Genomic DNA, 23,624 nt, shown 5'->3' with positions numbered 1-23,624 from the left:
ACAAACGAATACACGTTTAGTGGGATGTAGTTATGCCAAAACCTTATTCATTGTTTATCTGAAATTCACATTGAACTGGACGTCCTGTATAGGTTCATCTGCACCCAGACCCCTGACTGTCCTGCGCAGGCACTTCGGGTAGGCCGGGGGCCCAGCGAGGGCAGGGGCCCCTCCAGGTTCGTAGCGCACACAGCAGGCACCTGATGTGTACTTGTGACAGAGGGAACAACTCGGGGAAGGCGAGTGTCCGCGTTCGTCACTCTTTGACAAATGAAAAAGTCGAGCGGGTCGAGGCAGGGATCCGAACTCCAGCGGGTCGGACCGACAGATTCTTCCCCAAATGCAAGTGCGTCGCCCGCCCGCTCCGTCCGAGAACCAGAGAACCGTCCGTGCGACCGCGGCCGGCGGAGACCCAGCCCAGCGCCTAGAATTCCACCCTCAGCGCTTTATCCCGCTCGCCAGCGCTGTCCTGGGTTAACCTGAGAGGAATCCTTGAGACTCCCCTTTCTGGCCTTCGGGGAGCCCGGCCCGGAGGACCGGACACTCGGCTCCGCGGGGCAGGCCCGGGCCAGGAAAGCCCAACGGGGCAGAGAGCGTGGTGCGGGGGGGTTCCAGAAAGGCGTCCTGTCGGGGGAGGGGGGGCCCTAGAGCTGGGGCCCGAGGACGAGTTGGTCCGATGAAGGGACTCCGAGGAGGGAACGGCGGGAGGCACGGATGGGGTAGGGGAGAAACGGAGTTCTGGGCACACAGGTAGGCATCTTCCCAGGAATTTGGACAAGGTTTGGCCGGGGCCGGGGCGTGGGCTCCCCGGAACTCGTCCCTCTCCGCCCCTGAGTTGTTCTTGCTCCGCCTAAAGCTGCGGAGTGGCCGGATGTTAAATACGGGGCTCGCACCCTCGCCTCCGTGTGATTCCCACGGCCCTGGGCCAAGCCCGGTCCTTCCTCCCACCCTCCATTTCCGGTGTCTGGGATACCCGCGCTTCCTTGGGTCCTAAAAATTCGGTCTAATGTTGCCGGGGGAACGCCATTTCGCGACACCCCCGCGTGTGGCCTCCGCCCTCCTCTTTCCCTGTCGCCAGCCAATAGGAACGGAGATCTTCCGTGGGTGGGCCGTACGCCTCCTGAGGGGCCCAATGACGATCGAGCGTCTCCGCGCTCCACCAGTCACGCCGCGGAGTGGGCGGGTCCTCCTGCCAGGACTAGAAGCCACCCAGGCAGAGCGGGTAGGCGGGTCGCTGGTTGTGAATCCATGTGGCGGGGGTTGTGGAGCCTAGTAGCCCGGGGCGCACGTGGGCCTCGCAGGTGGGGCGATACAGGAAACGGGCGTGACAGCGTGGGGGTGCCTGCTTGGGCTCCGAACCCTTTCCCTGGGGTCTGTGGGCCCAGTTCCCTGCGGCAGGATCACCTTTCGCATTTTTCCAAGCCCCAATCCGTTCATCCCCCTGCCGCAGAGCCGACATCTGGGTCACCTGTTGACCTCAGAGTACCCGTTCGGGTCACATTCTAAGACCAGCCTCCGCCCCCTCACAATGTATCCATCTCCCTGTCGGAGGCCCACATCTGGGTCACCCTCTGGCCTCAGGCGCCCCACTCTGCCCATCCCCCAGCCGCAGAGCCTCCCCCGGGGCATCTCCCCACTCCCTGTCCACCTTCTCTCTGCCAAAGAGCCTCCCAGAGGCACTGATCCCCTCCTCTGCAGTCCCAGGTCGTGCACGCGCCAGGGCAGCGGCGCCCCGGTCCCCGGGGCCGGGGCCACCATCTTCGCGCTGAGCTCCGGGCAAGGCCGCTGCGGCATCGCGGTGATCCGGACCAGCGGCCCCGCCAGCGGCCACGCCCTCCGGAGCCTCACGGCGCCCCGGGACTTGCCCCCGGCTCGCAGCGCCTGCCTGCGCCTGCTCAGCCATCCCCATTCCAGGGAGCCGTTGGACCGCGCGCTGGTGCTCTGGTTCCCAGGTGAGGGGCTCCAGATCCCGAACCTGCTGTAGCTCTCCTGACCCAGTTTACACACACACACACACACACACACACCTGCCCGGCGTTTGCCTAGCCGCACTCCTCGACTCCCATCTCGCCACACCAGGTCCCCAAAGTTTCACGGGTGAGGACTGCGCGGAATTCCACGTGCATGGAGGCTCGGCGGTGGTGAGTGGCGTCCTGCAGGCCCTGGGTGAGTCTGCAGCCTTGGGCTCGAAGTCTGGCTCTGCCAGGGGACCCCGTGGGGGCCAGGGAGCTCAGGACCCAGTACCTTCCCGCAGGCAGTGTGCCAGGGCTGCGGCCCGCCGAGGCCGGTGAGTTCACCAGGCGGGCATTCGCTCACGGAAAGCTGAGCCTGACCGAGGTGGAGGGGCTGGCGGATCTAATTCATGCAGAAACCGAGGCGCAGCGGCGGCAGGCACTGAGGCAGCTGGATGGGGAACTGGGCCACCTCTGCCATGGCTGGGCCAAGACTCTCACCAAGGCAAGCCCCCTCTGCACCCATTCTCCTCTTAGAGACCCCACCTGCCATTCTGTGTGTGAGAACTTCCTGTGCCTGAGCCTCCAGTCTGGTCCCTTAGGTCAGGCTGGACCTGGGTTCTTGAACGACCACACCTCCACCTCCCTACCTACCCCCCCTCCCCCAGGCTCTGGCTCATGTGGAGGCCTATATCGATTTTGGTGAGGATGACAACCTGGAGGAGGGTGTCCTCGAGCGAGGTGAGTCCTCCTAAGGGTTGGGGACACCTGGCATCTTAGCCCTATGAAGCTCCCACATCCTTTCCCCTCTGCTTTCTTCCATCCACAGCCAACAGCCAAGTGCGGGAGCTGGAGCTGGCGCTGAGCGCACATCTTCGAGATGCCAGGCGCGGGCAGAGGCTTCGTTCAGGAGCGCACATAGTGGTCACAGGCCCCCCCAACGCCGGCAAGAGCAGCCTGGTGAACCTACTCAGTGCGTGGGAGGCGGGCGGAGGCGGGGCCTAGTGTCGGGGGCGGGGCAGGGAACTGGGGTGCTGCTCAGGTATGAGGGAGGGGCCTCGAGGATGGCCGCGCAGTCTAGCCGGGAGGTGGAGCCTGGGGGAGGGGCGCCGTCGCCTCTGCCCCGCCCCCTTGGTGATAACCCTTACTCCCCACTCCATCCTAGGCCGGAAGCCTGTGTCCATAGTGTCGCCGGAGCCGGGGACCACCCGCGACGTGCTGGAGACCCCCGTGGACCTGGCTGGGTTCCCCGCGCTGCTGAGCGACACGGCGGGGTTGCGGGAGGGCGCGGGGCCGGTGGAGCAGGAGGGCGTGCGGCGCGCCCGCCAGAGGTAGGCCTGCAGGGTGGTGGGATGGGGAGACAGAGCCCTTCCGTTCCCGTTTCTCCTTGCTGCATTTATTTTGGGTCCTTCTCAAATCACGAAAGGCTGCTAAGCTCCCTCGAGCGGGGACTCTGATATGGGGAGAACAACAGTTAAAATTAAGCCTCTGGGACGCCTGAGTGGCTCAGCGGTTGAGCCTCTGCCTTTGGCTCAGGTCGTGATCCAGGAGTCCGGGGAGTCCCGCATCGGGCCAGGGGTCTACTTCTCCCTCTGCCGGTGTCTCTGCCTCTCTCTGGGTGTCTCTCGTGAATAAATAAAATGAAATTCAGCCTCTGCTCCTGCCCCTCCCCTCTTGCCCCGCCCCACATACTACACCCCGCCCCGCCTTCACCTACCCGGCCCTTCCGCCCTCCTTAATCTTCATGCCCTTAATTACTCAACTCTGGGGTCAATGCCCGGTTGGTTCTCCCTGTTCCCCCAGGCTGGAGCAGGCTGATCTCATTCTGGCCGTGCTAGATGCTACGGACCTGGCCTCTCCGTCCAGCCGCAGCTTCCTGGACACCGTTGTCGTCCCCGCGGGAGCTGGGAGCCCCAGTGAGAACAGCCAGCGCCTCCTGCTGGTGCTGAACAAATCGGACTTACTGCCTCGAGGGGGCCCAGACCTCAGTCCCCACCTGCCTCCGCATCTGCTGCTGTCCTGCTTGACCGGAGAGGGATTGGACGGCCTCCTGGAGGCGCTGAGGAAGGAGCTGGCTGAAGTGTGAGCCACCCTCCACCCCGCGCCCCTCCGCCCATCCCTCCGCCTGTCCCTGCCCCGCAGCCTGCCTCAGCCTGCCTTCAAGTCAGGGCTGAGCCACTGGCCTTGGATGCCTATCTGCCCCCAGGCTCGTTTTCTGTACCTACAGAGCGCAAGTGAGCATCCCCCTTCCAGTGGTAGTTGTGAAAGGTGAGAAAGACTGCATGGTTTGTCCCTTGCAGGTGTGGGGACCCGTCTACAGGCCCACCACTTCTGACGCGGGCAAGGCACCAGCATCATCTCCAGGGCTGCCTGGATGCTCTCAGCCACTACAAGCAGACAAAAGACCTAGCCCTGGCTGCTGAGGCGCTGAGACTCGCCCGTGGCCACCTGGCCCGCATCACCGGTGGAGGGGACACTGAGGAGATCCTGGACATCATCTTCCGGGACTTCTGTGTGGGCAAGTGAGAGGACCACTGAAGCTCTCAGCCAGAAGCCCTGAGGCATGTGGGCACAGCTTAGGCCAAGTGAGAATTTCATCCCATGGGGAAAGACCTTGTCCCCAGAATAATGAGCAAACCAGCTGCCTCAGAAATGGTGAGCTCCCTGTTGCTGGCAGTAAGTAAGCTACAGCCAGCCACATTCCCTTGTGGGGAAATGCTAGGGGTTCAAGCCTTGGATGGAACTGAACGGAGGTCCCTTTGGGTGTCCGATGCTGGAGGGAGTAGGAGTGGATGGTTGGATGGGGGTGGGGTCTTTGGGAGGGCCTCAGGGGTCTTTGTTTTGTAGTTCTTAATTTATTTTGCAAATACCAAAGGAACAGACAAAATTCAGGTGATTCAGAAATGCCTAAACATGGCAATCTCCCTCCCATCCCTTGGGGATCACGGCTTAACTTGTGTACTTCCAGGATTTTCTCTGCTCTTTTACATACTTGTGGACACACCTATAAAATATGTTTTGTCAGGCACCTGGATGGCTCAGTGATTGAGCATCTGCCTTGGGCTCAGGTCGTGATCCCCGGGTCCTGGGATCGAGTTCTGTATCAGGCTCCCTGCAGGGAGCCTGCTTGTCCCTCTGCCTGTATCTCTGCCTCTCTCTGGATGTCTCTCATGAATAAATAAATAAAATCTTAAAATATATATATGTTTTGTCTTATATTTTGTACATAAGTTGTGTATTTGCTCTGCAAGTTGTCATTCTTTTTAGTATTAATCTTGAAGCTTTGCCTTTTAATATTTAAAAGAGCCTTGCAAGATCCTGGGTCCCAATGCCGTCCAAGCTTATGCATTCATTCCCTCCGTAACTATCAAGCACCTGCTGTGTGCTAGAATTACATGCATGATTTTATTGGGTTTTCATAACAGCACAACACAAAGAGTATTTTCTTTTAGTTTTACAGATGGGGAAACTAATGCTCAGAGACTTAGTTACTTGCTGGACATCCCCACCTTTGGGATTTGCACATAGGTTTGTTTGGACTTCCGATTTGAGTTTGCTGCAGGCCTTCTGTGCAACAGGTTGAGTGCAGGATGCTGGGGACACAGAGGGACACAGATTGTCACAGATGCTGCCCCTGCCCATGTTAGAAACCTGTTTCCTTATGGTGAGATCTGATGGCTGCCATGTGAGCTTCTGATGAGGAGACCTCCCTGCTCAGGTACATGAGGGCAAGCTGCCTTGCAGAGGTGCCATTGGTACTGTCAGCCGAATGGTGAGAAGGAAACCAGATGGAGGACATTGATGACAGTATCCCAGGCAGAGGGCACAGCATGTGCAAAGGTCCTGAGGTGGGAGCCTCATAGTGTGTTCAAGGAACAGTGAGGTGGCCAGTATGGCTGAAGTAGTGAGTGAGGGGGAGAGAGGAGGGAGATGAGTGGAGGAAGAGAGGGAGCATCTGATTGATAGGTCTTTGATTTTTTTTAATCCTTTCTTTTTTTTTTAATTTTTATTTATGATAGTCACAGAGAGAGAGAGAGAGAGAGAGAGAGAGAGAGGCAGAAACACAGGCAGAGGGAGAAACAGGCTCCATGCACCGGGAGCCCAACGTGGGATTCGATCCCGGGTCTCCAGGATCATGCCTTGGGCCAAAGGCAGGCGCTAAACCGCTGCACCACCCAGGGATCCCTTCATCCTTTCTTTTATTAAGTTTTTAAAATTTTAATTCCAGTATAGTTAACATACTGTGTTATATTAGTTTCAGGTATACAATGTAGTGATTCAACACTTCTTTTTTTTTTTCTTTAAAGATTTTATTTATTTATTGATGAGAGACGCACAGAGAGAGAGACAGGGACAGGCAGAGGGGGGAGCCCAATGTGGGACTCGACCCCAGGACCCTGGGATCACGACCTCAGCCAAAGGCAGATGCTCAACCACTGAGCCACCCGGGTGCCCCGACTCAACACTTCTATACCGTATGCAGTGCTCATCATGACAAGTGCACCTCTTAATTCCCATCCCTATTTTACCCATCACCTGCCCACCCACCTCCCCTCTGGTAACCAGCAATGTGTTCTCTGGAGTTCTCTGTTTCTTGCTCTCTCTCTCTCTCTTTTCCCTTTGCCTGTTTGTTTTGTTTCTTAAATTCCACATTTGAGTGAAATCGTGTGGTATTTGTCTTTCTCTGACAAATTCGCTTAGCATTATACTCTATAGCTCCAACCGTGTTGTTTTTGCAAATGGCAAGATTTCATTCTTTTTTGTGGCTGAATAACATTCCATTGTATATATGTAACATCTTATTTATCCATTCATCTGTTAATGGACACTTGGGCTGCTTCCATGATTTGGCTATTGTAGATAATACTGCTGCGAATGTGGGGGTGCATATGTCCCTTTGAATTAGTGCTGAGGTCTTGGATTCTGAGACTCACAGGGGCCTGCTATGTTGGTGGCGCACCAGCAGAGGGCGCCTTGCTCCAACAAAAGGAGGTCCAGGCAGGGGTTGGGGGGGCGCCCACCCATCAAAGCTCTGGCCTTCTAAGGACCCTGGGAGACAGGTTTCCACACCACGTGGCAGCAGGTAAATGTTTAACTTTCCTTGCCACGGGTAGAAACAGTCTTAAATAGATTCAGGATCCCTTCCAGAATCAGAAAGAGTCCTATCTCAGGTGATGGAAGATAGAAGCTCTCAGGTTTTAGGGAACACCTGAGCAAAGGCTGGGAGGTATCCAGGGCCGATGAAGAATATGAAGAGAGTTTTCAGGAAGCATCTGGAATCCTCCCCCCCCCCCCCCCCCCCCGTGTCTTCACGGACTTCATGGCAATCTGTCACTATTGGTTTGTTTTCTTGTTCAGCACCTAGGGCTGCCGGAGTGTGGGGGGCTCAAGGAGGGAAAGGATCACTCGTGGGCTGAGTCCATGAATATTGTTATTATGTCTATTTTTCGGGACTACAAACGATACCCAGACAAGAGAAACAATGCCATAGGAGGGTGTCCAGATGTCCTCCACGCTGGGAGGGACCAGAGGGCTCCCAGGAGGGGTAAGTGGGGTCTGGGTTGGGAGAGAGAAGTTCTTGGGGCAGGATGCCTGGGCCCCACCCCCCTCTCCCAGGCCCTGGCACACAGCTGGACTGAGGTCCTTGGCTACAGTCCCTTTTTTCCAAGAAGGGTGAGGTGGTTTGTGGGAAGCAGCCATAGGGGTTATTTATAGAGGTCACAGGAAATCCCTAAAGAGTCACAACCTCATCGGCTGGCTGGACCACAGGGTCAGGGAGGGGGTCTGTGGATTGCTCCCTGACAGGTATTCATTCCCTGCTGCCCTGCTCCTAGGGGAGCCACCAACTTGGGGGAGTCAGAGTTACATGGTAGGTCTGTAGGAAGGGAGGGATGGAGCTGGGGATTCCCCCAGGGGGAGGAAGGGCTATACTTGGGGCAATCAGGAGGGCTGCCTGGAGGTGGGACCTCTGAGGGAGGGCCTTGGAGGAAGAAGAACAAGGCATTTTAGTCTGAGAGCACAAATTAAGAGATAATCTTTAGAATTAAAGGTCCAGGGCAGGGGCGCCTAGGTGGCTAAGTCGGTTAAGCATCTGCCTTTGGCTCAGGTCATGATCCTAGAGTCCTGGGATGAGCCCCATGTCATCAGATCATCTGGCTCCCTGATCAGAAGGGAGTCTATTTCTCCTTCTCTGTCTGCCCTTCCCTCTGCTCCTTCTCTCTCTCTCTCTCTCTCTCTCTCTCTCAAATAAATAAAATCTTTTTTAAAAATTTTTATTTATTTATTCATGAGAGACACAGAGAGAAGGCAGAGACAGGCAGAGGGAGAAACAGGCTCCTTGCAGAGAGCCCGATGTGGGACTCGATCCTGGAACTCCAGAATCATGCCCTGAGCCGAAGGGAGATGCTCGGGGCAGCCCAGGTGGCTCAGTGATTTAGCACCACCTTCAGCCCAAGGCATGATCCTGGAGACCTGGGATCGAGTCCCATGTCGGGCTCCCTGCATGGAGCCTGCTTCTCCCTCTGCCTGTGTCTCTGCCTCTCTCTCTCTCTGTCTTTCATGAATAAATAAGTAAAATCGTTAAAAAAAAAAAAAAGATCCAGGGCTGCTGGAGTCAAGAACTTCCCTGGAAGTGGGAGTGGGGGTTGGGGACAGGGACACAAGAGAGCTGAGGAACCGGACTTTGTTCCCAGGATAATGGGGAGCCACAGAGGATAGAGGGACATGGTCAGATCCCATGATGGAAAGGTGTCCCTGGACCCCTGGACCAGCAGGGCTGGGCGTGGGGACCAGCTGGAGGGACGATATCCTGGGATGCTCTGGATGGGAGAGAACGAAAAATCAGGCCCGTGCCCATGTGTCCAGAAAGTTTAGAACGATTATTTCTCAGATGAGAAAATGGAGGCTGAGACCAACTGAGTCAAGATTTAAATCCAGGGATGTCTGGCTCCAGAACCCAAAACTCAGACATCCTGTGGTGGCTGTGACTGGCTGGTGTCATCATCGTCTCCAGTCTCCAGCTGCCCAGGCAGTAGGCTTAGGGTCAGGGACGTCCTCACTTCCTTGGGGCCTCCAGACTGGCCCGTCTGGGCGGCCTGGCCTGGCTGACCCCCCTGCCCCGGCTTGGCGGGGCCCCAGCCGAGTGTTTCCTGCAGCAGGCGTCTCTCACCCGAGTTTCCGTATCCAGGAAATATCGCTCCTTTGTCCCTCCTGACTAGCCTGCCTTAAGCGTGGCTTTGCCAGCCCTGGCTCCTTGTGACTCATCCCCCTCCCTGTCTAGGGTCCCAGGGGGTATGGACTGGGAGGGAATCAAGGCTGGGGCAGTGGGGATGGTGGGGGCTGGGGGGAGGTCAGGAGGGTGGAGGCAGCAAATGACAAGCTGAGATTCTAGAGCACAATTTTTAGGCCGCTTTCCTACTGATGACCATTTGCTTTGTTTCCTGAAGTTTTTCTTTTTAGGGATAAAATCCTAGAAATGGGGTTGCTGAGTCAAAGGGTTGGTGCACCTTTACTTTAATTAAATGTCACCAAACTAATTTCCAGAAGGGCCGTGATGAGATTTACATTTCTTGGGGTCCTGTAAGAAAATGCCTTTTCTCTACATCTTAACCAGCAGTAGGTACTATGGCTTTTTAAACCTTTTTTTTTTTTTTTTTTTTTTTTTCCCTCCTGTCTGGTGGGTACCATGGGATTTCCCTGTATTCCTCTAATGTACTTTTTCCTGTTTTCCCCACAAATTTAATGGTCAATCTGTTAAAGCACTCCCCAACTGGGCCCTGGTGCCCTTTCTGACATCCCATCTTGCCACAAAACAAGACAAAACAAATGGCCTGAGCCAGTAGTGATACTGTTCCTGAAGCCGTTTTGGAGAGGAATTCCTCCTACGGTCGTGCCTCAGCAACTCTTGTCAGTACCTGGGGGAAATCTTTGCAAATCTTAGGAAGATGAAGCCACAGATGGATAACCTGTTTTTTTGTGGTTTTTTTTTTTTTTTTTTTTTTTTTGAGAAACTGCTTTTAAGTATCTGCTATTTTATTATTTTATTTTCATTTTTATTTGTTTTAAATGCCCGCTACTTTGAAGAAACACTAGATTGACAACAAAGTTGTCACAATGTGGGACTTTGAGCCACTTGGTGAAACCCTCACTGACTGGGGTTCTTGCCATTTCTCTTCACGTACAGAGATGCCTCTAGATGCCTCTACCTTGAGGGAAGCTACTGTCGCCCTAGGATTGTCTTGGTTGCAGGCTCTTCTGGCCTGGGGACAGGCTGGGAGGTCAGGGTGTGGGGTGTGGGCTCCTAGCTTGCAGTCTTTTCTCACAGCATCATTAAGTGGTACCTTTTCAAAGCAGAAATCACCACTCTGGGGACACGAGGGTCAGTGGTTGAATGTCTACCTTTGATTCAGGTCATGATCCCCAGGGTCCTGGGATCCAGTCCTGCATCGGGCTCCCGACATGGAGCCTGCTTCTCCCTCTGCCTGTGTCTCTGCCTTTCTCTATGTCTCTCATGAATAAATAAATAAAATCTTAAAACAAACAAACAAACAAAGGGTAGCCAGGGTGGCTCAGTGGTTTAGTGCCCCCTTTGGCCCAGGGTGTGATCCTGGAGACCGGGGATCGAGTCCTGCTTTGGGCTCCTTGCATAGAGCCTGCTCTCACTCTGCCTGTGTCTCTGCCTCTCTCTGTGTCTCTCATGAATAAATAAATCAAATCTTTAAAAAAAGAAAAAAAAAAAGAGAAATCACCACTCTGGAATCTTTGAAAGGATTCAGTAGTATTTATTTAGTGCCACTAGCATTTATACGGGCCACAGGCCGGGCTAGGTGTGGCTGGAGAGGGAGGGAGGGGCTCTGATGGGGCCTGTGGGTGACATCGGCCCTGGGCTCAAGTGCGGCCTGGCAGGGGAGCCAGGAGACTGTCCCTGAGGGGACGGAGGCTAATGTCTCCCGTTCCTGCTTCCCTAGGCCTGGCACCCTGGGGGTGAGGAGTCAGAAGAGGAGAAAACTGGAGGGCGGTGTGGCGAGGGCACAGAGGTGGCAGATGGGTATGGTGCTGCGGTCGCCTGGGCCCGCGTGCGTGGGAGGGTGTGACATCGGGCAAGGGCTGGGCGGAGGTGTGCATGTGCGTGTGTGTGACGTCGGCACTGCATCTGTGGGTGACATCCTCCCTGCGTCTGTGTGGCACCACTGCCAGGTTCTTGTGTGATGCCATCGCCTGGTCTGTGTGATGTCACTGCATCTTCGTGTGACGCCACTGCGGTATCGCTGTCTCAGGTGAGAGATCAGGTGGGCAGGTGTGGGCCGGTGAGAAGGTGTCGGGGGTGCGGTGGGGTGGAGGGGAGGACGAGTGTGGGGTCCGGGCCGTGGGCGTGCGCGGGAGTCGGTGCGGTGGCCCCAGCTGCTCGTGTGCCCGGGGCGTCTCGCTGCGCGGGGTCCGCAGACTGGCCAGTCGGGGCCGCACCTCGGTCCTCAGGGGCCAGAGCCTCGTCAGCCACTAGGGCAGGAAGGAGATGGTAACACAATAGTCAGACAGACAGACGGAAGGACGAACCTTGCCCGGGCCCACCTCCTCCCACCGCAGGCCCCTTCTTGCTACCAAGGACTCTTGGGCTCTTTCGGGGTTCAGCCTCCCCATGAGACTCGGACCTGCTGAACCTCTCTGGGAGGGCGGGACTGAGACGTGGGCCTCCTCATTAGACAGATGAAGAGCCAGGGGTCAGAGAGGCCACCTTCCGGGCGCCCGGCCTCTGCTGCATTTTACCTTTGCTTCCCAAGGCCGGTGGGATCCTGGGAGTCTGCCCCAAAGCCCCTGTCTACACCCCTACCCCTCAGACAGGGCCTCGGTCTCCCTCCTTTGTCTCCGCAGAAACCCCCCAGGGCCAGCCCCTCACTCCTTCCCAGGAGGGTTTTTCCAAGGGGCCTGCCCCTCTCCACACACTCTCCCTGGTTCCCCTGTGCCCTGGAGACCGAGCCAGATCCTTTCTACCCGGCATTCAAGGCTCCACCCACTCTGTCCCTACCAGTCCTCTTCATGAGAAACTCAAACCCTGCCAAAGTCCCCCCAGATCTCGAGGCATGGCTTCACTTCACCCCTCCCCCTGCCTTCGCAGGAGCCGTCCTGCTGTCTGGGATGCCCTTCCCCCTCCTTGGCCTAGCAGAGGTTCTCGTGAGGGGTCAGGGGTTGGCTCAGACGCTGTTTCCTGGTCTGGGAGGAGGGGGCCTCAGCCAAGTGCTGCTTCCGCTGGCCCCCTCCCTTCCTTCCCCGGCTCTTCCCTGGGGCCAAGCCGCCTCACGTTCCTTGGCTGCCTCTGGCCCCCCTCCCTGGCTCCAGCTTGACCAGGATTCACCAGGCTCCGGGCCAGCCCTGACTTACATTCTTCGCCCGCTCCTGCCCACCAGCCTGCGGGGGGGGGGGGGGGGGGGGGTGTGCCCTGGCCATTTCTCAGAGACTGAGGCTCCTAAGCCCCATCATCACATGCCTGGACAGCACAGTGGGCTTCGACCCCCCAACAGCGACCAGAGCGTGCCTGTGAACACCTGGGTCCCGTCCTGTCCTCCTGGGCTCACCACTGTCCCCGGGCTCCCCAGGTTCTCCCTGCTGTCACTGGCCCTGCCCAATCTGAGCCCCCTGCACCCCCTCCCTTCCTATTCAGCCCCCCCACCGCCAGCCACACCAGCCTCCTCACCGGGCCGGTCCTGGTCCTGTCTCCGGGCCTTGGCATAGGCTGTGTTCTCTCTGCCTGGTTCACTCTTCGGGGGGACCCCCCCACCCCTGTGGTTCCTCCCTCACCTCGTCCTGTTCTCTGCTCCAACTTCACCCTCGTGCAGTGCAGAGAAGCCTCCCCGGCCCCTCACGCCGCCACGGGGCCCTGTGACAGCAGCTCATTCATCTGGTTGGTCCCCCGATTGCCCCCCAGCTAGACTGGGAGCCCCACAAGGGCAGCGGCTTCTGTGCCTATTCCTCCCGAGTCCTCCTCACCCAGCAGCTGCTCCAGACACACGGGTTGAGTAAAGGAACCGGATAGTGACGGCCATGAACTTGAGCCACACTCGCTGTGTGCCCGGCTCGGCTGGGAGCCAGGGCTGGTCTCCATCCTCAACCTTCCACACTGTACCTTTTGCCCCTAAACCAGTACTTCCTATGTGTCTTCACATCACCCGTGTGTGTCCGTGTCGGTGTCTGGGTTTAACTTAAATAAATCCATAGCCAGAGGACACAGTCTTACCGGGTGAAAAGGAAAACTAGTACATTTGCCATCAGGAGAAAATGACTTAAAGATGTCCAACGAAAAAGCGAGACGTGATTGGCGTGGGCTAACCCGCGAGTGGCTGGCCTCGCTGGGGCTCCAAGCCAGAGCTGATGGGCCCTTTCTCCCGGGAAGGTGAACCAAGGCTGGAGCCCAGGGAGCAGGAGGCCCTTCCTGAGACCCTGCAGAGAGGCTGCGGGAGGGGCCCTGCTTAAGTACTCATTGTTTTCTCGGTAGAGGGATGTCTTTTGGGGTAAACAATCTCAAGAGCTTCCCCTTTCTCTGCTGGGACGGGCCTGGGCTGGGAGCCTGGCTCTGGCCCTGACTCAGTGACGCAGGACCCCAGGCTGGTCACTTCCCTGGGGCCTCAGTTCCCTCCTCTGAGAAGTGGGGATAAGAATAGAACCTTCTTCCTTGCCATGATGGCTTTGGGCCAAGATAGAGAGAGGAAAACTGCTTAGAGCAGGGTCTTCTCTCCACCCTCTGGCTTCTCTCTCATCAAGCTGCTGGGGGGTGGGTGGGGGTGAGGGATTTCTCCCAGAAAGAGCCATCCGGAGTGAAGGGACAAGTTCCGCAAGGAGGTGAGCTCCCTTCCCTGTCAGAGGGGCTATGTAAGAAGAGGCAGAGGGGAAATGGAGCTGGAGGTGGAGGACCCCTGGGATTTGAAGACAGACCTCTGGAAGTCTGTTTGTCCCCGAAGCCTACATTTAAGGCTAAAATAAACCAGGGGGACAATAGCGTTGCTGGCAGAGCCCTGTTTGGCACAGGCTTGGGGTCGGAGGGATGTGACTTAAAATCCCAGGTGTCTCTGAGCCCTGAGTCCCAAACTGTGAATGGCAGTGCTCATCCCAGACTCCTTGGCCAGCGATGTGATCCTGAACCCCTGAACCGGGAGCATGGCCACCACCTGGGAGGGAGCACAGGATGTTCTTGGGGCGGTGGCCTGAGTCACCTTCCCTGTGATGCACATGCCGTGCTCTGGGAGGTGGTGGGGGAGGGGTGGTGGTGGGTGTTGGTGGTGCTGGCACTGAGTCCTGAACTGGGTGTACGCCGACGGGTGCCCTGGTGCGTCCTGCTGCAACCCCCGGCCCCTTGGTTTAGGCATTTGTGGACAGCACTTTACAGTTAGCAAAGAGTTTCTGTGCCCTTGATTTCGGAGACCTCCATTTTTGTAGAGGTAGAAAGAGAGGCTCAGAGGGGAGGGGTGAGAGGCCCAGGGTCTTCAGCACGCTGTCCCTCCTCCTTTCCACTGCTCCAGCCACCCTCCCCAGCCACATCCTCCAGCACAAAGGCCTCCTTCCCACCAAAGCCCTCTCTTGCCTGCCTGGACCCCAATAGCCTGGGTTTGTGTCTCCAGCTCTGCACTCCCCAGCTGGGTTATCTGGGCCACGATGCACACCCTCTCCGTGCCTCACTTATTTAGTCTGGAAAGCGCCAATAACAGTGGCTCGCCCACTGATTAGGGTTGTGAGCATTGGGTGAGTTAATCTTGCAGAGTGAGTTCAACTGTGAACTCACAGTTAAGCACCTCAGCACCACACTCGGCCGCAGCTCTTGGTCTCTCTTTTTTTGTGGCTCCTTCATTGTTTCTCTCACCCCCTATTCAGGGAGTTTAATGAACCGATCTGTGTGGGTCTTGGTCACTGCTGTGTCCCCAGGACCCAGCATAGGGCCTGGTATACAGCAGGCACTCAATTAAGGAAGCAGCAAGTAGGAGATGAGCCTCCTTCCCCCCTTAGTCCTGTTCCGAGCCTCCTCTGAAGCCCTGAGACTGAACCATCTCAGTCTGCCCAGTGTCTCACCTGGATGGGGCTACAGCATTGGCTGCAGGGGGCCTCTGGGACTCCAGGATCCTTCTCTTGAATTCCTCCAGGCCAGCTGGGTCTGCCGCGAGAGGGACGAGTCAGCTCCAACCAACTGCCTCAACCCTGGGCTAGGGATGGGCTGGTAGCCCCTATAGCAGGGCTGAGACGGGGTAAGAAGTAGAAAGGACCATCCCGACCCCCTTCCTGGCCCTGCCTTCTGTTACTCACCAATGGGCTGGGGGTTGGGGGCAGGGCCCGCAGGTCTTGGTATAGGTATCGGCTGTGACTGTGGGAGGAAAGATGGAGAGAGGTTGGCAGAAGCTGGGACCCTTGTACCAGAGTGCCAGGGAGGCTCCCCTCCTCCATGCCCTTCAATACCTGAGTCTGAGCTCCTTCCAGGGCAGATACTGGAGAAAGACACCCACACTAATGGATGTACAACCACCTGCACCCACCTCCCCACAAAGGACTGGGGACCCCAGGGACTGGCTTTCCTTGGAAGGTCCCCCAGAGACCCTGCCGTGACCTGCTCCAGTCTCCGCTATAGTCTTAGTTCCAACCCAGTCCCAATTCCTGACCCTAACAGAGTTCACCCACCCAACACCCAGCACAGCCCCCTTCGAGGTTGAAGCTGACCCACTCTGTAAATCAGCTGCCTTCCCTCCCACAACCCTGTGCCTGAAATCCAAAACCAGCTCTAAACTCAATCACCTGACATCTAATCCCTACATGAAAACAGAACCTTCCTTAGAATCAAACTCCGACCTAAACCCAATCCTAATGACAAACCTGATTTAACTATAACTTTATATTTAACTCTGACCCAACGCATTCCTTAGACCTGGCTGCTATGAAAAGTGCACCCCCATCCTCCTTCCCGCAGCCCAGTCCTGGGCTCCACCATGGCCACCCATAAACACCTTCCCAGCACCATGCTCATCCCAACTCAGCCTTAGACCCTAGCCTCTACCCCATATGGAACCCCAAACCAGCCCCACTCCAAGATCAGCATCTGTACAGTTTCTTCTCAACACCCAGCCCTGACCCTCACCCTGTCCCAGGTTCCCTACCCTAACTCAGGGTCACCCAATCCTTCATTTCAAATATATCCCGACGTCAGCCCGATTTCATCCATTTCTCAGTCAGCTGCCCTAAACCAAAACCAACTTCAACTGCTGACCCGTGGTCAACACCAATCCCAATCCTAATGCCCATGAAATTCTAAGTTCACCTTTGGCCCCAAACTTCTAATCATCTCTAGACCCACCAGCCACCTACATTCACCTGAGCTTCGACTCCAGCTTTGGTGCTTCTACACAACCCAACTGCAGAGCCACTGACATCCTACACCCAAAGCTAGACTCACCGGCCGCCCTGCATGTGACCCCTGATCTACCTTTCAAGCTTTCCTCACGATCCAAACTCAACACAACCCCAGTTCTAAGACTGATGTAATCTTCAATGGAGCCCTAACTCCAACTCAAACCGACTCTGAACACAGCATTCCCAAGAACTCACCTTGATACAAACACAGACTCTGCTCCACACCAAGCCTTCCTCTACACCAGCCTTAATCTTCAGTCTAACTGCCAACCTAAGCCTTCAACTCAGACACATCCCAACCCTGACACGAATACTCCACGAATCACCAGTCCTCACCCTGAATGAATTTTGAGGCCCACCAGCCACCCCAAACTCAATCTCAATCCTTAATCCTCTCTCAGTGTCATTCCAAACCACCCCAATCCTATGTCAGTGAAACTCTCAAGTGAGTTAACTCACCAGACCTAGACCGGGAAGCCCAACTCAAACCCAAGTTAGACATCACCACCAACATGGCCCCCAGACCCGACTCCAATGCAACCTGAATTCAGGGCCCTCTCGCCCACCTTGGCCTTGATGCAGGTGTCCAAGGCGGAGTTGCTGACGGCCAGCTGCATTCTGAGCTGCTCTGCGTCCCGCTTCTTCTCCTCCAGCTCCTTCGCCAGGGTGTCTCTCTCCTTCCGCAGCGTTGCCTTCTCCTCCAGCGCTAGCTGTGTCTGCCGGGCGCATTCAGCCTGGAGCTTGGCCTCCCGGGCCTGGGCCTCCTTCTCCAACTTCTCCTTGGCCTCCTGACTTGCCTTCAGGGCCTGCTCAACCTCCAGCTTCTGGCGCTGGATGTCCGCGTTCTCGCGGGCCACACGCTCTATGCCAGCCCGCAGGCTCCGGGCCAGCTCCTCCACCTTGGTGCTCATGAGGGTGGGCATGTGGTCGCAGCTTCTCCGGATGGAGGTTATTTCTGAGCCCAGAGGATGGTACAGATTATAGCTCATGGTGTCCAGGGTGCGTGGGATAATGGAGTCCCTCCAGAGGTTACGCAGCTCCGTCTCAAACTTGTCCTTGTCCAGCGGGAGGCAGAGGGTCTGCACCTTTTGCAAGCGATCCTCAGCCAGCTGTCGCTCCTGCCGCTGCTGCTCCCGGGCCTTGCCACACTCGGCCAGCTGCTCCTCCACCACGCGCTTGCTCAGCACCAGCGCCTCCTTGTCTTTAGTGCACACTTGCTTCTCCTTTGCCACCTCCATTTCCAGCGTCTTGGCCTTCTGGTTCAGCATGAGGAAAAGGGCTACAGGTACAGGATAATAAATCTCAGGAAGGTTGTGGGTAGCCAAGACACCGGGTGGGGAATCTACCACCCTTGCTCCCTAACACCCAGACCACTCACCATTACAGCTCTTGTTGGTCTCCTTAAGTTGTTCTTGGCACTGCTTTTCACTCAATATGATGGCCACCATGTACCGCTGGTTGTTCATGTAGACCACCTAACCGGATGGGACACAGGTCAGAGCTCACAGTCTGCCCCCTGCGGGTCCCCTTGCTCCTGGTTTGCCCAGACCCTCTGGGCTGAGGGCTCAGATTCCACATCCAGGTGGCCTGGGTTGGCCCAGTTCACAAGGGCATGCTCCTTTATAGGGGATGCTGGCTGGATCTTCAAAAGTTGTTACAGTTAGGGGCACCTGGGTGGCCCAGTTGGTTAAGTGTCTGCCTTTGGCTCAGGTCATGATCTCCAGGTCCTGGGATCAAGTCCTGCCTTGAGCTCCCTGCTCAGTGGGGAGTCTGCTTCTCCTTCTCCCTCTGCCCCTCTCCCTGCTCATGCTCTCTCTCTCTCTCATAAATTAAAAAAAAAAAATTGTTTTAAAGTTGTTATAGTTAATACTATTTGGCAATGATAAAGAAGAAAGCACTGATACACACTACAACTTGGATGAACCTTGAAAACATTAATTCAGGGATCCCTGGGTGGCGCAGCGGTTTGGCGCCTGCCTTTGGCTCAGGGCGTGATCCTGGAGACCCGGGATCGAATCCCATGTCGGGCTCCCGGTGCATGGAGCCTGCTTCTCCCTCTGCCTGTGTCTCTGCCTCTCTCTCTCTCTCTGTGACTATCATAAATAAAAAAAAACAAAAACAAAAAACATTAATTCACATTTGTGGCCAATGACTTTTTGACAACAATGCTGTTATGAACTGAATTGTGCCCCCCTCATTCATGTGTTGAAGTCTGGACCCCCAGGACCTCAGAATGTGAGAGATAGGGTCTTTTAAAGATGGGATTAAATTAACATGAGGTCATGAGGGGGGCTCTAATCCAGGATGATTGGTGTCCTTATAAGAGGGAATTTGGACACCCAGAAATGCACAGAGGGAAGATGATGTGAAGACACAGTGAGAAGGTGGCTATCTACAAGGCAAGGAGGGAGGCCTGGAACAGACTCTTCCTTCCTAACCCTCCAAAGGAACTCACATCTTGACCTCGTGTGTGTGCAAAAACAAATTTCTATTGTTCAAACCACCCAATTTGTGGCAGCCCTAGAAAATTAGGCAAAATCATTCCATGGGGGAAAAAGTCTTTTTTTTCTTTTTGGAAAAAGTCTTTTCAACAAATGGTGCTGGCACAGCTGGATCTCCACATGTTAAGCAATGAATTTGGACCCTTACCTCACACCATATACAAATATTAACTCAAAATGGCTCAACGACCCAAATGTAAGAGCTAAAGTCATAGAACTCTTTAGAAGAAAACATAGGTGTTAACTCTGCATGACCTTGGATTTGGCAATAGTTTCTTAGATGTGATACCAAAAACACAAAGAGAAAAACTAATCAATTGGACTTTGTTAAAATTAAAAACTTTTTTGCTTTAAAATTTTCCTTTTTTTTTTAAGATTTTATTTATTTATTCATGAGAGACCCAGAGAAAGGCAGAGACATAGGCAGAGGGAGAAGCAGGCTCCTAGTGGGGAGCCTCATGTGGGACTCAATCCCAGGACCCTGGGACCATGACCCTAGCCAAAGGCAGACATTCAACCACTGAGCCACCCAGGTGTACCTAAAGAATTCTACCAAGAAAGGGAAAAGACTGTTAAATCACTGTGTTGTAGACCTGAAATTGATGTAACGTTGTGTGTCAACTATACTTCAGTTAAAAAAAAGGTAGAAAGGGAAAAGACAACCCATAGATGGGAGAAAATATTTCCAGAGAATGTATCTGATGATAGGATTAGTATCTAGAATATACAAAAGTAAACTCTTATGGATCAATAGTAAAAAGATAACTTAATTGAAAAAATGGGCCAAGTATCTGAAATATTCCTTCAAAGAAGATACACATGTGGTTGACGGGCACATCAAAGAATATTCACCATCATTAGTCATCAGGGAAATGCAAACAAAAACCACCATGAGATTCGTCTTCCAACCAGGAGGATGGTTATAAATGAAATGGAAAACAAAAACAGAGAGTAACACGCATTGGTGAGGCTGTAGAGAAATGAGAAATTCCAGGTAGTACTGGTTGGAATATAAAAATGGGGCAGTGGGGGATCCCTGGGTGGCTCGGCGGTTTAGCGCCTGCCTTTGGCCCAGGGTGTGATCCTGGAGTCCCGGGATCGAGTCCCACGTCGGGCTCCCTGCATGGAGCCTGCTTCTCCCTCTGCCTGTGTCTCTGCCTCTCTCTCTCTCTCTCTCTCTCTCATGAATAATTAAATAAATAAATCTTTTTAAAAAATGGGGCAGTGATTTTGGAAAACAGTCTGGCAGTTCCACAAAATGTCACACAAAGAATTACCATGTGACCCAGCAATTCCACTCTTGGGTATATACCCAAGAGAAATTGAAGCATAGGTCCACATGAAGACTTTTACATGCATGTTTATAACAGCACTAGTCACAATCACCCAAAGGTGGGAACAACCCAAGCATCCATCAACAGGGGAACGGACAAAATGTGGTCCATCCACAGAATGGAATATTACTCAGCCATAACAAGGAACGAAGGGAGCCCTGACACACACTACAACATGGGTGAGCCTTCCAGACATCATGCTGAGTGATAGAAGCCAGACCCAAAAGGACACCTGTTGTAGGAATTTATACAAAACATCCAGAACACAGAAGGACACCTTATGACCCCATTTATATGAAACATCCAGAACAAAATTCATAGAGACAGAAATCAGTGGTTGCCAGGGGCTGGGGGAGGGCGCAGGATGGGGAATGGCCGCTCATGGAGACAGGGCTTCTTTTTTAGAGCAATGAAATGTTCTAAAACCAATTGTGATGATCACCCAGCTCTGTGAAGGTGCTACAAATGATTGAACCGTACACTCTTAATGGATGAGCTGTAGAGCATCTGAATTGTATCTCAATAAAGCTGTTTTAATTTTTTAAATTTTTAAAATATTTTTTAAATATATTCGAGAGAGAGAGAGAGAGAGAGAGATAGAGGCAAAGAGACAGGCAGTGGGAGAAGCAGGCTCCATGCAGGGAGCCCTATGTGGGACTCGATCCCGGGACTCCAGGATCATGCCCTGGGCTGAAGGTGGGTGCCAAACCACTGAGCTCCCTGGGCGTCCCAATAAAGCTATTTCTAAAGGAAGTTCTTACAATTCGACAAGGTGTGTTTTCCAAACTGTGGAACAGAATCCTCTGCAGAAATATTGCAAGTAAAGCGATGAAGAATGCAGTGGGTTGGCCTTTCTGTCATTCCTTGTCCTTATACCTTTGGAAGCTGGCCCTATGCTCATGACCCCGGGGTTAGGGGGAAGGCAGAAATAGCTCTGGAAGTTCTAGTGATTTTTGTTCTCAAAAAGCCACAGAAGAGGAAGATCTGTAGGTTTCAACAAAATGAGTTGGATCCAAACATGAGATGAGAAAGAGGCTTTCTTCCTGTAGGAGGAAGTGAAAAAAGGAATGAGGCCTGGGACCTCCTTTTTTGTTTGTTTGTTTTTGGAAGATTTTATTTATTTATTCATGAGAGACATAGAGAGAGAGACACAGAGACACAGGCAGAGACAGAAGCAGACTCTATTCAGGGAGCCTGATGTGGGACTCGATCTCCGGACTCCAGGATCACACCCTGAACTGAAGGCAGGCACTCAACCGCTGAGCCACCCAGGCATCCCAATGATGAGATATTTCTAAAATGCACACCCAGCATAAGGCAGATAGGAGCTATTCGTCCTTCTTACTGAGTAAGAACCAAAGACTGATTTTTTATTTAGCCAGCTCTTATTCATAGCTGGTATGTGCTGGCACATTCTGAGCACGTTATGCATATTAAATCACGGGCCCACAGTGATGCCAATCCACAGTCAGTTAAACTTAAGTTCCAGATAAATAAAGAGTAAATTATTTTAGGATGAGTGCGTCCTCAGGGCACCTGGGTGGCTCAGTGGTTGAGCATCTTCCTTCAGCTCAGGTTGTGATCCGGGGTCCTGGGATCAAGACCCACATCAAGTTCCCCACTGGGAGCCTGCTTCTCCCTCTACCTACGTCTCTGCCAGTCTCTGTGTCGCTCATGAATAAATAAATAAATAAATAAATAAATAAATAAGTAAAGGTAAATGTGTCCCCAGTATTGTGTGGGAAATACTTGTACTATCACAATAAGCATTGCTTATCCACATGGGCTCCGCGCATGCAATATAGAGCCTGTGACTGTCTCTGGCTCACGGACGAGGGAACCGAAGCTCGGTTGGATGATGTGACCAGCCCAGAGTTCCCAGGGTGAGCGTCCGGCCTGAGGCCTTACCCGGTCAGCCTGGCACTGGCGGAAGCTGGCGTTGATCCGGTCCAGGTCTCGGCGGGCATTCAGCAGCAATTGCATGATGGTCTCCTTGGCGCGGGAGGTGAGGTTGAGCTCCTTGGACAGGTTGGCCTGGGAGGCCGTGAGCCCCACGACCTGGCTGTACAGGCCCTCGGCCCGGCGCTCGGTGGCCTGCAGGTTGGATTCTGTGCTCACATGCACGTTGCCGTAGACCATGAAGAGGACGAGGCCCAGGATGATGAGAAACTGGATGAGCGACACGAAAAGGAAAAAATAGCGCAGGTAGTACCAGCAGCCCCGGGGGCTGCCCCCTGCCCGCGCGTAGGCTCCTCCGTGCTCCACCGGCAGGCCCATCTCGCCCGACCGCTGCCTGGTCACCCGCGCTGCTCAGCCCTGCGGCCTGCTCTGGGTGGCGGCAGCTGCCCCTCTGCACCCTGCCCCGACGGGGGGAGTGTTTATATTACTCCTCTTAATACTTCCTCTGCCTGGCTCCTTCCTGACCGGGAGGAAATGAGGGCTGTGGGTTATCACAACACTCCCACCCTGGCTGTGAAGGGAGGGCTGCGGCGGTGCTTCTGGCCTTCTGGTGGCCACTGGGTGGGGCACCGGCTGGGTGGCAGCGCTTGCTCGGCCACCCCGAGCCTCAGTTTCTCCCCTGCCCTTGCTCTGTGTCAAGTGCAGTTCTCGGCACTGGCTGCATAGTATCTCCTGTCGTGGCCCCTGTCTTGTGGAGAAGGAAACTGAGGCACAGGGAGGCAAAGGGACTGTGGTGAGTCTCCCACCGGTGGTTCGCAGAGCTGGCCTTACCTCCTGGTGGACTAGCTACAGATGTGTGGCCACCGTGTGAGCCAAGTCAGGTGGAGCGCTTGGCCCAGAGCCAGGCACGCGGTAGGTGTGCATTAGCGGGGCTCTTCACAGAGGGCGGATGCATGGATGGCAGTGGCCGAGGCCCCCTGGGCTGTCTGCCCATCCGTTGCCCTGTTTGAAAAGGTGCTGTGTTAAGTACTCCTCGAACAGCAGCATAAGCAGCGGTGAACTTGGAGCTGAGACAGCAGGCTTGGCCCAAGGGAGCTCAAGGGAGGGGCTTCTCCTGTCTGTTCTCAGTTTCCCCTTCTGTGAGATGGGTATCCCTGTGGGATCCCTTGGTTACAGGGCCAGGGAGGGGGGTTTTAAGAAAGGGCTTGCTGTTTTGTTATTACTAGCATTTCCTCCTGGAAGTGTTATTTCTGGGCTCTGTGTGACAGTGAGTGGGAAGTGCCAGATAGGTGGGGGGTTGAGCTTCACTGGGGGTCAGCCCTTGGGGTGGGCAAGAGGGGGATTTGAGGACCAAGGAGCAAAGGATTCTGAGTGTGCCCTCCTGGCTATCCCCCCAGAACCAGGAACTCCAGGAAAACCCTCCATGCTGGTTGAGGTGTCAGCGTCAGACCTGATGAAGGGACCCTCAGGGAGACAGAGTGGGACACAGCCCCTAGTTCCTTGGGGTCAAGGCTGGTAGGAGGGAGGGATGGGGGCTGATGGCAAAGAGGCCAGCGTGTGGA

The 23,624-nt window shown here is 54.7% G+C and overlaps 2 protein-coding genes across 3 annotated transcripts; one reads left to right on the top strand and one right to left on the bottom strand.

The window, feature by feature from the left end:
• The first annotated feature begins 348 nt into the window (after window positions 1-348).
• On the top strand, window positions 349-5,152 carry GTPBP3 (GTP binding protein 3, mitochondrial). The gene is made up of 9 exons (XM_072786814.1): window positions 349-1,301; window positions 1,699-1,952; window positions 2,080-2,166; window positions 2,255-2,457; window positions 2,621-2,693; window positions 2,782-2,925; window positions 3,118-3,283; window positions 3,756-4,034; window positions 4,253-5,152. Exons 1-9 carry the CDS (start codon window positions 1,249-1,251, stop codon window positions 4,476-4,478), a joined length of 1,485 nt encoding a protein of 494 aa, XP_072642915.1. The 5' UTR covers window positions 349-1,248; the 3' UTR covers window positions 4,479-5,152.
• Window positions 5,153-10,711: 5,559 nt separating this feature from the next.
• On the bottom strand, window positions 10,712-22,545 carry PLVAP (plasmalemma vesicle associated protein). 2 transcript variants are annotated; one of them, XR_012012176.1, is made up of 7 exons: window positions 22,072-22,545; window positions 17,707-17,803; window positions 16,895-17,607; window positions 15,234-15,291; window positions 15,003-15,084; window positions 11,382-11,447; window positions 11,258-11,341 (listed from the first exon to the last, which is right to left on the bottom strand). XR_012012176.1 is itself a non-coding variant. In XM_072786812.1 (6 exons), exons 1-6 carry the CDS (start codon window positions 22,438-22,440, stop codon window positions 11,441-11,443), a joined length of 1,326 nt encoding a protein of 441 aa, XP_072642913.1. In that variant the 5' UTR covers window positions 22,441-22,545; the 3' UTR covers window positions 10,712-11,440. The 2 variants fall into 2 exon arrangements, 1 of the variants encoding a protein (XP_072642913.1); XM_072786812.1 differs by having other exon boundaries at window positions 10,712-11,447.
• Between the last annotated feature and the right edge of the window lie 1,079 nt (window positions 22,546-23,624).

This window comes from Canis lupus, chromosome 19 (genome assembly GCF_048164855.1).
Source record: "Canis lupus baileyi chromosome 19, mCanLup2.hap1, whole genome shotgun sequence".
Lineage (NCBI taxonomy): Eukaryota > Metazoa > Chordata > Mammalia > Carnivora > Canidae > Canis > Canis lupus.
Note: the sequence above shows the minus strand (reverse complement) of the source record. Positions and strands in the feature narration are given on the sequence as shown.

What these genes read in the sequence shown, in the direction of transcription:
- GTPBP3 (XM_072786814.1), top strand. Translation starts at nt 1,249, where the DNA reads ATGTGGCGGGGGTTGTGGAGCCTAGTAGCCCGGGGCGCACGTGGGCCT. An exon ending in GGCGCACGTGGGCCTCGCAG is followed by an intron (nt 1,302 to 1,698) that starts GTGGGGCGATAC and finishes CCTCCTCTGCAG; the next exon opens with TCCCAGGTCGTGCACGCGCC. An exon ending in AGGAAGGAGCTGGCTGAAGT is followed by an intron (nt 4,035 to 4,252) that starts GTGAGCCACCCT and finishes TGTCCCTTGCAG; the next exon opens with GTGTGGGGACCCGTCTACAG.
- PLVAP (XM_072786812.1), bottom strand. Translation starts at nt 22,440, where the DNA reads ATGGGCCTGCCGGTGGAGCACGGAGGAGCCTACGCGCGGGCAGGGGGC. An exon ending in GCCAGTGCCAGGCTGACCGG is followed by an intron (nt 17,804 to 22,071) that starts GTAAGGCCTCAG and finishes CCATCCGGTTAG; the next exon opens with GTGGTCTACATGAACAACCA. An exon ending in ACACCTGCATCAAGGCCAAG is followed by an intron (nt 15,292 to 16,894) that starts GTGGGCGAGAGG and finishes TTCCTCCCACAG; the next exon opens with TCACAGCCGATACCTATACC.